Source organism: Aplidium turbinatum, chromosome 4 (genome assembly GCF_918807975.1).
Source record: "Aplidium turbinatum chromosome 4, kaAplTurb1.1, whole genome shotgun sequence".
NCBI lineage: Eukaryota > Metazoa > Chordata > Ascidiacea > Aplousobranchia > Polyclinidae > Aplidium > Aplidium turbinatum.
In genome coordinates this window covers 3024833-3037218 of record NC_137475.1, presented here as the reverse complement: position 1 = coordinate 3037218, position 12386 = coordinate 3024833, and the positions used below count along the sequence as shown (strand labels likewise).

At 41.7% G+C, this 12386-nt stretch overlaps 1 protein-coding gene across 1 annotated transcript; it reads left to right on the top strand.

The window, feature by feature from the left end:
• Positions 1-5531: 5531 nt before the first annotated feature.
• Positions 5532-11233, top strand: LOC145768374 (uncharacterized). Its single transcript, XM_082579858.1, has 2 exons — positions 5532-9635; positions 9707-11233. The coding sequence occupies exons 1-2, from the start codon at positions 5532-5534 to the stop codon at positions 11231-11233; spliced, it is 5631 nt and encodes a 1876-aa protein (XP_082435984.1).
• The last annotated feature ends 1153 nt before the right edge of the window (positions 11234-12386 follow it).

Genomic DNA, 12386 nt, shown 5'->3' with positions numbered 1-12386 from the left:
TTCTCACTATAGCTGGTATTTTCCCGATGCCTTCCAACTAAAGTACTAGACGATGCATGCTTTCATCTGCTTGGGTGTCGTTTTTCAGCAGACCTTCATAAAAGATCAGCCCCGACAGAACCTGACAACAAAACAAAATTGATAAAACAAATAAAAAAATCATCTCATGTCAAAGTTTTAGCATTGACTCACTTCCTGAACATAAAATAAAAGAGTAGCCTAACTCTTTTTCCTTCTTTGATTCTCGTCAAAGTGCAGCCGTTCAACAAAGCAATTTGAAGCAAGTAGATCGCAATCTTTTTGTAACACTTCAGTGATTTTCTAGCCATGTTGTAGGGGTGTAATAACTGTAAAAAAAGTCAAGTTTTAGACTTTGAGCATGCTGAACCTCATCTCTGCAAACGTATCAAAACACAATTTCATTATTAGCAATATGCTGCGTACATCTCACACCTACCGGACTGGCCGTAGTTTGCTGCCTGGACATCAGCATCCACATTGTCAACAGTAGCAGGATTGGTGGCGCCAAAATCATCGTCATCATCTCTGTGTTGCGGCAGAAGAAGATTCCACTCTACATTATCTCTAAGTCAACAACCGATTCTCTACTGACTGAATACAAATTCAATTCAACGACCAATTCATCTTCTAGCATAGGCAATGAGCAACTAAGTAGGCTACTGTATGAGGCTAATATTTGGTTTGAGGAAGTAAACTGCGGTCTAGCCTAGAGTATCTGAAATCGTATTTAAATTTTTATTCATCATCACACATTTAGCCAACTGCAATTAGCCTATAATTGATCAATATGCTTACTTTCAGAACTTCCAGCTCTTTGTCTTTTTGAATCCATTCCCAAATTCGAAATGTTAGATTGAAGAGAAAGCTTGGCAATAATTTTCTATATTGTCTCAAAACAGATTACTAACTCTTGCAAGATTTCAATTTTTGAAAGGGCTTCCGACGTACTTTGGAATTTATGATTTATATCATCATCAAAGTAGTTATGAAGTTTTCAAACAAATAAATTTATTTTGTTTTGGCACTGGTAGGCCTACTATGACCACTGACCAGTGCCGGTCTTTGGGGTGTGCAAACCGTGCGATCGCAATTTACTCAGAAAATGCAGTATTTTTTGTCATTTCCAATGAAACATTCAAATATCTCAGCCAGGAATTAGCAACAAGAAAACATAGAGACTCAGCTTTATTTCCGCAAAATGCCAAAGAAAACATGATCTTATCCTTTTGCTATGCCACCGGACAGCACCATTTTACAGTAATATTCATACCCAAATTTTTGTTGAACATGGTCTCAGAATGCACCAAATTCAAAGTAATTTTTCAAAATTTTCTGGGGGAGGCCCTCCAGATCCCCCACCCTAGGTGGCGCCTTCAGCGAACAAGCCGTCAAGCTTCGCCCGCTGGCTGTCAAACCCCCCCCTCCACTTTCAAAATACCTACCTACGCTACTGAATTGGATCATTGTCATTGAGGCCCGCAAAGCGTATTCTGCACAGGGGCCAAAATGCCCTAAGAGAGGCACTGCTATGACTAATGATTATACACTTGGGAGGCAAAATTCAACCGTATCAAGTATCTTGTCAGTGCATATTTGTCTTCAGAATGTATTTCGCATTTGCTTTGGACGTACCAGAAACGTCCAACCATCTTAAAAAAACAAAAAGCTTGGCATACAACTAACTACATATTTTGACGTATCACATACGTCCTTGGCATACAAATAATGCATTCTTATGACGTATGAGAAATGTCAAGGGCATTCAAAGGGAAATGATTAAAAGTAAAAAAATACTTTACATTTCTCAATCATCCTTGGTCTTGTGTACACAAAATGCTATTTGCTGATGAAGCTACGTACTATAGTGTTCTGTGGCACCAGTCAACCGGCTGTCGAAGCTTCAAATGAAAATGAAAATATCTATTACCAAAACATGACTTTTATTTTTAACTTGTTATCTTGCTTGTTCTTATACTGTGTGTAGATATCAGATGCTTTCTCAAGCAGTGAAGAATTACAAAAGTCAAATCGTCCAACAGAAATACTTTCTTTTCAAAGCAGGATCTATATTTTTGTTGTTTTTCCGGCCAATTTCAATAGATCTATGGGTAGCGGCGGATATTCTGTATCGTACAGAACAAGTAAGATTAAGCTTGTTATATATTGAAAGATGCATAATTCTATTTTAGTCCAAAATAAATTGATTGCAAGATAATAAGAGAAAATGCACTACTTTGTTATTTTTAGTTATATGTTAACTGCTAGTAACTAACATACAAACTGACAACAAGTATTTGACACCTGTCAGAAGATTTTTTCATTTTCTTGATAATGTATATGGTCTTTAATTGAACTTTATCAAAATAAAATTTAATAAACGAATAATAATAACAATAAAAAATACAATAAAAAACAAAAACAATAAAAATACTTTGCTGCAAATGAAAAAAATTCGTCTTTATCTTTTTTGTGTGTAATAGGGTGGGTCGTTTTTGAATTTTTTTCGAAATTCAAAAACGGCTAGTCATAAAAAGTGGCTCATGCATAAAAAAATTAAGTGTGAAAAATATCATCAGTTTAGGGGTCCATCTTCTGCCCCCGTAGGTGGGTCAAACTTTCAAATTTTCTGAAAAAAAGGGGAAATTTCACTTTCCGTTTTAACATAATTTTTTTTTATAATTTTTCTTCTGGCTAGAAGTTATAAATTGTAAGTGGGATGTACCCAAAAATTTCTATGTAAAGGCATGTTCGAAGTTTAAGGTTTACTGCCCCCACATCGACGACCAAAATAATGAAATTTCAACAATTTGAGATGCAATTTTGTCATTGCTTAATAAACAAATTTGTCGCAAAAGGACAAGGTGGTGTTAACGCAGTACGCTCATTTATGCTCTGTCTACTAACTTTGCAGGTATATTATCATGATTTTGTTAACACAAATTTGTCATTTACAAACCAAAATTAAACGTTCACTTGATAGGCTACTACAAGAACCACATACAGGAGTAAACTTTGTTTGACAGCAATGTAACGATAAAAAAGAACTTGTGATAACAAAAACCGAAATTGTGTCAAAAATACAACAAACAACAAGGACTTTTAACCAGTTCACCAGATTATTGTTCAAACTTAGTTCTGGCTTAAGTCTCATAAATCATAAAATATTGTTTCGGCTGGAACAGAGGAATATTTTTCCTTGATTCTAATATTGCTTTAATGTAGCCTACCCACCATCTCTTTCAATGCAGTCCACCACATGTGATGAGGCACTTGTCACGAATCTAATGGCTCTCTCAACTGTTGAGAGCAATGGAACAACTGTTGTGGAGGCATCTTTGTTTTGATGTGCTCTTCTATCACACTGCTGTCAACACCAAGCATCACTGGAGAGCCCGTAACTGGAATATTTTGCCTGTCCATTATCTCAAAGTAACGTTCGGAACTGAACTGCATTATTGGCAGGGTGAATTTTTGCTGACGAGTGCTGTGAGATGATAATATTCTTGAATTGAAAATTCTTCTCCATCCTAGTTCCCTTAAATACTCTTCGGTATAACATATGATTGTAAGATATTTTCTCTTCACTTTCTAAGTTTTGAAGTTCACGTGTTTACGAGTGATAATATATTGATAAATGCCCTTTTTTGACGGCATAGTAGCTTTCTCCTGGCGATTGATCAACCGTAATTGATGTACTGGAAAGTTGCTTAGCTTAAAACAATATAGAAAAAACACTTTATTTTGGAAAACATTTTGGTGATTTCATATGCCCTTGCAAAACACGGTGGCTCCAAGTTTATTGTGACGTAACGATTTATTGAAATCATCGTCCCTTGGGATCTTAGTTTATCGCGTACGGAAACAACATTCCGTGATTCATGGAAAATATTGTGTTCGATTTGTTGCTTCTTTATTATAATTTGGGAACTTCAAAACATGTAAAAATTTATCTTAAATAAGCCCACTTGTGCCTGAAATATTATCAGACAGTTTGTAGCCAACGTTGGGCAAAAGTTCTGTTCATCTGTGAACTTGGGTTGTTTTGTCAGCCAGTTCGGACTTATTTAGTAAGTCGAGATTTGTAGAATTCGGGCAAGCAGCTTTAAAGAGATTGCTTCATGTGAGTACCGTACAAATTGATTGCTAATTTGTAAATTTAGCCTTTGCTACTGTATGTGTTAATAGTCTGACGTATCTAAGCTGAACATATCTATCACTATCAGTTTTGTACGCGCTGTGTTCACTTGTAAAAGGGCTTACTTAATGACACAGCTTTATTGTGCATGATCTACGTATTTTCGACGTATCGTAACGCGTTAATTTCATTTGTTATAGCTGAATTGTAACCGCATTGGAATCCTGTGTAAAGAATTTCAGACTGTTGCTGTTGTCGCAATTCACCGGCTTACTTGGCAAAAATTGGTATGAACATTTTAATTATGTGGAATTTATTGCTGATTTAATTCACACTATCTGTCCGTAAAGCGCTAAAGGTCGACGCATATTCACGATGGATGTAGCAATGTAAAAAACTCACATTAATCATTATTGCCTTGTACTGTAGTTTTAGGCGAATGCGTGATTTGTGCTTTTATGTTATTTCAGAAAACGACTTCTTTGATCACACTCCTGTTCTGATCACTCGGGATTGTGGTTTGAGAGACTGTTGGCAAAAACGTCAAGTATCATTGTTATTTCGCTCCAATTTAATAAACCATTTCCATCTATATTCGACAACAGTCGGATTGCCTTTGCGGTCGAGCCTAGTGATAGAGGATAATATCACATTAGTTTTCAATTTTCTTGCCGTGGGTCGGCAGATTTGTTTTCGTTATTCCTATTGCCTTTGGTAGGCAATATTAGTTTTCAATTTGTCGCCGTGGGTCGGCAAAGTAGTTTTCTTTATTTCTTGTTGCCTGTGTTAGGCAATAATTAGTTTCACTCTCTTGCCGTAGGTCGGCAGATTTGCTGTTTATTTCCCCTTGCCCTCTGTAGGCAAATTAGTTTCTCGTGCCCTAAAGTCGGCGCACTAGTTTTCGTGTTTCTTTTGCCTATTAGTAGGCAATTATTTCTAGTGTCGTTGCTGACTATCTGTTCACTGTTTTGCAAATTGCTTATCAAGAAACTGTCCTTGGATAGGTGATTTTTAGGCTTCCCGTTCCTTTGTTACTTTATTATCCTTCGTAAACTTGTGCCAATATTTGCGGTTGATTACTTCTCATCTTTTACATTGAAACTTTCTGCAGTAAGCAAAGATGTCTCAAACAACAGAAACTCCAATTGAGCAGGAAAATCCATCTTCTGAGGAAACCCAGAACCTTCCATCGGTTTCAGCGTCAGGTTCGCCGGAAACTCATGTCGAGGAATTCTCTCTGGACAAAGCCACGCGAGAAGACAAAAGGTTAGCTTCTTGGTTTGTTTTATGCCAGAAAGCTGCGAAAGCTAAGAGTCTCGTAGAATTTAAAAACGCTGAAGAATCGTTTCAGCGAGTTTATGACCGGCTGTTACCAATGATGGAAGATCACTTAAAAACTTTTAAATACGCAAATGATGAGTTTTGCGAACTAGAGGCCATGAAGCAGGCTTGGATTCAAAGGAAATTAGAGATTAGCGTTGCTCGAGCAGAACTGAGCGCCGAACCCGAACCGCATGTCGAACGTTCAGCTTTGCGAGAAACGCCAGCGGCTAGTGTGGTGTATAGTCGCCGATCAAAGAGGTCTAGCCGCTCTCGCTCTTCCTGTAGCACGTCTGTCAGTGAAAGGCAGAGAACGGAGGCGGCGCTAGCCAAGAAGCTTGCCGAACTTAAGTTGAAAAGCATAGAAGAAGAGCAAAGATTGCGAGATCAAGAATCTCAGCTGCGAGCTCAAGAATCTCAGCTGCGAGCTCAACAAGAATCTCAGCTGCGGGCCCAAGAATCTCAGTTACAAGCAGATAGGGAACGATTCGAGGCCAAATTGGCTGTCGAGACAGCAAAAGCGCAGTTAGAAGTTTTGGACCAGTCTGAAGAATGCAGACGGTCCACGTCTCTAGCCAGCTTATGCGAGGACCATGTGGATTCTGGCACACCGAAGGTGCCGGACTGCCAGCCTGGTCTTGCGCTACCTGGTAGAGGGGGTGCCAGCATGCATGTGGGTCAGGTGGATCTCGGTACAGGAAAGGTGCCGGAATTCCAGCCTGACCGTGCGGTGACTGAAGTAGATAAAACTGTTCGCTTTCAGCCCTCCGATTCTGAAATTTTGCCTTGCATCGTGAAAGCTGTTGGCGAGGGCATGTGCATGCCTAAGCCAGAGCACATGACATTTTCAGGCGAGCCAATTGAGTATTGGACCTTTATTCGTCATTTCGAGACCCACTTGGAGAGTCGAGCTCACACCGATGGAATGCGAATGACTCTACTATTGCAGCAGTGCCGAGGTAAAGCCAAGCACTTGATCGAGCATTGTTCGATTATCGACTCCAGTGGAGGATACGCAGAAGCGAGGAAACTTCTGCACGACAATTATGGCGTGCCCCATATTGTCGCTAGGTCTTTCGTTACAAGGCTTACGGGAAGGCCTGATATAAAGAGCGAAGACGCGTTGGGCATGCGCGATTATTCCCAACTCTTACGTCAGTGTTCACTGGTGCTAGGGAAGCTCGAAAACTTGGGCGACCTTAACACAGTGGATACCATGGTGATGCTGGCTGCCAAGTTGCCGATGGAAACGCAGAAGGGCTGGAGGCGCCGCACTGCTAACATTATGCTGCAGTCAGGGAGACAAGCTACATTTAACGACTTTGTAGGGTTTGTGGAAGAAGAATCGAGAGTATTAAACGCTTTTGGAGGTTTACTATGCAGGTCGGTGAAACGAGATCAAAGGGTCCCAGCCAGCTCCCGATATACCCAGAAGAGCTCTTGTTCTGCCGTTGAAGCGACGGTTGCTTCACGGCCGAGGATGGCATGCTACCTTTGCAACGGACCGCATCCAATAGGTAGATGCAATGAATTTCTGAAAAAGTCAATTTCTAATCGCAGGGACTTTATTAGATACAAAGGCAGGTGTTACAACTGTTTTAGCGACAAACACGTTGTTAGGTCATGTGATAAATCACCGGCTTGCACGATAAAGGGTTGTGGACGTCGCCACAACACTCTGCTGCACGAGGAAATGAGACCTACTGGCCCGAGGCAGCAGCTTGGCTTTCCACGAGGTCCCAGTAACAATGATCAAACCATAGGAAATAGCAACAATGGCAGGCCAGCCACCATTGCTAAGTGCGAAACGCTGCTGGAGGGACGGAAGAATTTCTTCTTCTGCGTTATCCCGGTCAAGGTTTATAACGGAAATAAATGCTTGACCGTTAACGCATTTTTAGACACAGGAAGTGACACCACGTTTTGCACCACGTCACTGGTCAAGAGATTGGGTTTAAGAGGTCAGCCAGACAGAATCCAATTGACAACTGTTGGCCAAAGGCCGAGATCGATCGATTGCCAAAAAGTAGATTTTAAAATTCGGCCGCTAGATGACAGTGATGAGCTGGAGATTAGACAAGCGGTGTCGCTGGACGATTTGGCGTTCAGAACCAATCGTCCATTATCGGATTCAGATCTAGAGTCATGGCCTCACTTGAAGGGTATCCAATTTCCTCACCTGGATACTGAAGAGGTTGCATTGTTGATTGGCACTGACGTCCCATACGCTCATAGGAATTTAGATTCTAGGTTTGGAGGGAGAAGACAGCCCTGTGCAGTGAAGACTCCTTTAGGTTGGAGTGTGATAGGGCCCGGAATCGAGCAGCCAAACTCAAAATTGGCGATGGTCAACCGAATATGCCAGAGCCAACTACAGAATCGCCCGATGATTTCCGGAGACTTGGATTTCCCTACCTCAGCGGAGGACAGGAAGGTTTTAGCTCTTATGAGGTCCACAGTGAGACATGACGAAGGACACTATTACTTGCCTCTGCCATGGCGTCTTGGAACAGAGTTGCCGCATGGCAGTCTGCACATGGCAGAGAATCGACTAAGGTCTCTTAAAAGACGGTTACAAGGAAACAGCACACTTTACAAAGAATATACTAACAAAATTAAAGATTACTTAGATAAAGGCTATGCAGAGAAGGTCCGTGATAACGAGAACACAGATGCGGCATGGTATCTTCCTCATCATCCAGTCTTCAACCCAAACAAGCCAGGTAAATTAAGAATTGTCTTTGATTGTGCGGCCCAACATAGAGGGACGTCACTGAACGATGCATTATTGCAAGGGCCAGACCTAACTAACAGTCTGATTGGAGTATTGACAAGGTTTCGGTTGGATCCGGTCGCTCTCATAGCTGATGTTGAAGCTATGTTCCACCAAGTCCGCGTGCAAGAGCAAGATGTCGACGCGTTGAGATTTCTTTGGTGGCCCGATGGAGATTTGTCTAGATCGCCCGTTCCTCACCGCATGTTAGTGCACCTTTTTGGAGCCACCTCTTCCCCTAGTTGTGCTGGTTTCTGTCTTAAACAGGTGGCAAAGGACTTCGGAGGTAAGTTTGACCCTAAAGTTTCCCAGGTGGTCAACAGGAATTTCTATGTGGACGATTGCTTGACCTCCACACAGACTCCAGAAGAAGCTATCGACTTAATGGACCAATTACGAAAAATGATGCAACTTGGCGGATTTCGTTTGACCAAGTGGCTATCCAACAACAAGGACGTGATCGAAAGAATTCCGGAGGAAGAACGAGCTAAGTCAATTGTTAATTTCAATAAAGGTAATCCTGAAGAGGAAAATGAACGTGTGCTAGGGGTTAGCTGGTCAGTATTGGACGATAAGTTTGGTTTCAACGTTATAGACGTTATGAAAGGACGTTTATACACTCGACGAAACATCTTATCCGCCGTATCGACTCTTTATGACCCCCTCGGGTTCGTAGCTCCCGTAATCCTTGTTGCACGCATTTTGCAACAAGACTTGATAAAAAAGGGCTTGGGGTGGGATACACAGTTGCCCCAAATTGACGTGGACGAATGGAGGGAGTGGTTCTCACAACTTTCCGAATTGCAAAGTGTTACGTTGCCGCGCTGTTTAAAACCGTTGCAATTCGGAAAGGTAAAGGAATACCAACTGCATCATTTTTCTGATGCTTCTAGCCAAGGCTACGGCGCTGTATCATATTTGCGCCTTATCAACGAAACAAATGACGTCCACTGTGCTTTTCTGTATGGAAAGGCTAGAGTTAGCCCCCCAAAGACGGAAAGCATTCCACGTCTTGAGTTGGCAGCAGCAGTGCTCTCTGCCGAGAATGATGAATGGATTAGAAAGCAATTAGACCTTCCAGATGTGAAATCAATATTTTGGACTGACTCTTGTGCTGTGCGCCTAAGTATATGCAACGAAAGCAAGCGCTTTCCAACGTTTGTCGCGAATAGACTCGCAAAAATTCATCGACAATCCGAGCCATGCCAATGGAGACACGTAAATACGCGTTTTAATCCTGCAGACGTCGCATCTAGAGGCCTGTCTGTAAAAGAACTCGTTAAGTCCAGATGGCTTGTTGGACCCGAGTTTCTGTGGGGCGACGAGACTGCTTGGCCACAGGCGCCAGAGAAAAAAGACGCGATGCTGCCTAAAGAATTTATCCCTGTAGAACGGAAACGAATTGTCAATGCTTGTAAGAGCAGTGACACGGATTTGATTTCAAATTTAATCAATAGGTATTCTTGCTTGGAGAAGTTGAAAGTGTCAGTGGCATGGCTTTTGCGCTGGCCTTTCTTAAATCAAAAGACTCTGTTAGCACGTCAAAGCTGACAGTAGATGAGCTAAACTTTGCAGAAATCTCCTTAATCAAACTCGAGCAGCATCGCGCATTTTCACCCGTTATTAAGATATTGCAAAAGGAAGAGCCACTTACTACACGAGCCGTACGGCGTGAATTGAAGAAATCGGACCAAGCCAAATGTTTGAACAAGCTCAACCCAATCTTAAATGAAGGCATCCTGAGGGTAGGAGGACGCCTGGAGAATGCAGCAATTTCCTTCGATGTTAAACATCCGATTATTCTCCCGTACTCGAGTCAATTAACAGATTTGTTTATTTTGAAGCACCATCGTGGAGTTGGGCATGCAGGAATAGCACACACTTGGACGTCTTTGCGCGAGCGTGTTTACGTTCTTAAGGGTTGCGCCGCTGTGCGCAAAATAGTTAATCGCTGCGTCACCTGCCGTAAGTTCAATGCACCCAGAGGAGAACAGAAGATGGCTGATCTACCTGCTGCTCGTCTACGCTCTGATGAACCTCCTTTCAGTTCTGTTGGAGTCGACTACTTCGGACCCTTCATGGTTAAGCAGGGAAGGAGCATGGTAAAAAGGTATGGATGCATTTTCACTTGCTTAACTATGAGGGCAGTCCACTTAGAGATTGCCAATGACATGTCTACTGACGCATTTCTTAATGCTTTTCGACGATTCGCTGCCAGACGGGGAAATCCTAAGGAAGTGTTTAGTGATAATGGCACCAATTTTGTCGGTGCACATCGCGTAATAAAGGATTGTTTGAGATCTTTACAGGACCCCAGCATTGAACAATACTTTCGACGAAAAGCCATGAGGTGGAATTTCAATCCACCAGGGGCGTCTCACTTCGGAGGCGTCTGGGAACGAATGATCCGCTCGGTTCGACGGATTCTCGACTTTATGCTCTCCAAGTTCGGCACACTGACGGACGACACGCTGAACACCTTCATGATTGAAGTGGAAAACATCCTGAACTCACGACCGCTGGTTCCAGTGAACTACAATTCGACGGATCAACAACCACTGACACCAAATCATTTATTACGACACAATTTGGAGAGTGATCCTCCAATGCTTTCCGTGAAGGCAAACGAAAAAGACTGCTATGCGCGACGACAATGGCGAAGAGTTCATTTCCTAGCCGATGAGTTCTGGCGAAGGTGGAAAAAGGAGTATTTACCGACAATCGCTTTGAGACAAAAATGGCCAGACCGAAAATGCAACTTCGAGACGAATGACGTCGTCTTAATTGTTGACGATAATTTTCCACGACGACGTTGGACTATGGGAAGAATCATCCATACATATCCAGATAAGCACGGAGTAGTGCGACAAGTAGATGTTCGAGTCGGTACCGGCATCCTGAGAAGGCCGATTGCAAAGCTGTGTCTTATCTGCAAGCCAGCCGAGGCCTCAAATGATACTGCAATCAACGCAAATTCTGTATAGATCGAAGCAGTGCAAGAACTGCGATTTCATGCGCTTCTACGAAGCAATTGCCTGGATTTGAGGGCAAATAATAGACGCTTTGCTGATTTTATGAACGCTCTGCTGATCCGTTGCTGCGGGAACCCGATGTACCGGAAGTCAATTGTGGATTGTATTTTTCGCGGTATCTACGCATTGTCGTTCCTGCATGCGGTGTGGAGACAACAATGAGTAGATACATAATGTTTCGTATCTGTGTTTTATGACTCGCTTCAGTATTGCAGCCGTAGAGTTTTTGCCTTTACCCTTCGTAATTGCGAAAATATCTTGTTCCACGTTAAAAATAGGCTTGCGTAGTTTTCCTATTTTTGGAGGGAGTGTAAGATATTTTCTCTTCACTTTCTAAGTTTTGAAGTTCACGTGTTTACGAGTGATAATATATTGATAAATGCCCTTTTTTGACGGCATAGTAGCTTTCTCCTGGCGATTGATCAACCGTAATTGATGTACTGGAAAGTTGCTTAGCTTAAAACAATATAGAAAAAACACTTTATTTTGGAAAACATTTTGGTGATTTCATATGCCCTTGCAAAACACGGTGGCTCCAAGTTTATTGTGACGTAACGATTTATTGAAATCATCGTCCCTTGGGATCTTAGTTTATCGCGTACGGAAACAACATTCCGTGATTCATGGAAAATATTGTGTTCGATTTGTTGCTTCTTTATTATAATTTGGGAACTTCAAAACATGTAAAAATTTATCTTAAATAAGCCCACTTGTGCCTGAAATATTATCAGACAGTTTGTAGCCAACGTTGGGCAAAAGTTCTGTTCATCTGTGAACTTGGGTTGTTTTGTCAGCCAGTTCGGACTTATTTAGTAAGTCGAGATTTGTAGAATTCGGGCAAGCAGCTTTAAAGAGATTGCTTCATGTGAGTACCGTACAAATTGATTGCTAATTTGTAAATTTAGCCTTTGCTACTGTATGTGTTAATAGTCTGACGTATCTAAGCTGAACATATCTATCACTATCAGTTTTGTACGCGCTGTGTTCACTTGTAAAAGGGCTTACTTAATGACACAGCTTTATTGTGCATGATCTACGTATTTTCGACGTATCGTAACGCGTTAATTTCATTTGTTATAGCTGAATTGTAACCGCATTGGAATCC

Coding starts and splice junctions, on each gene's coding strand:
- LOC145768374 (XM_082579858.1), top strand. CDS start 5,532: ATGATGGAAGATCACTTAAAAACTTTTAAATACGCAAATGATGAGTTT. Junction 9,636..9,706: donor TGCCTAAAGAATTTATCCCT/GTAGAACGGAAA, acceptor TTTAATCAATAG/GTATTCTTGCTTGGAGAAGT.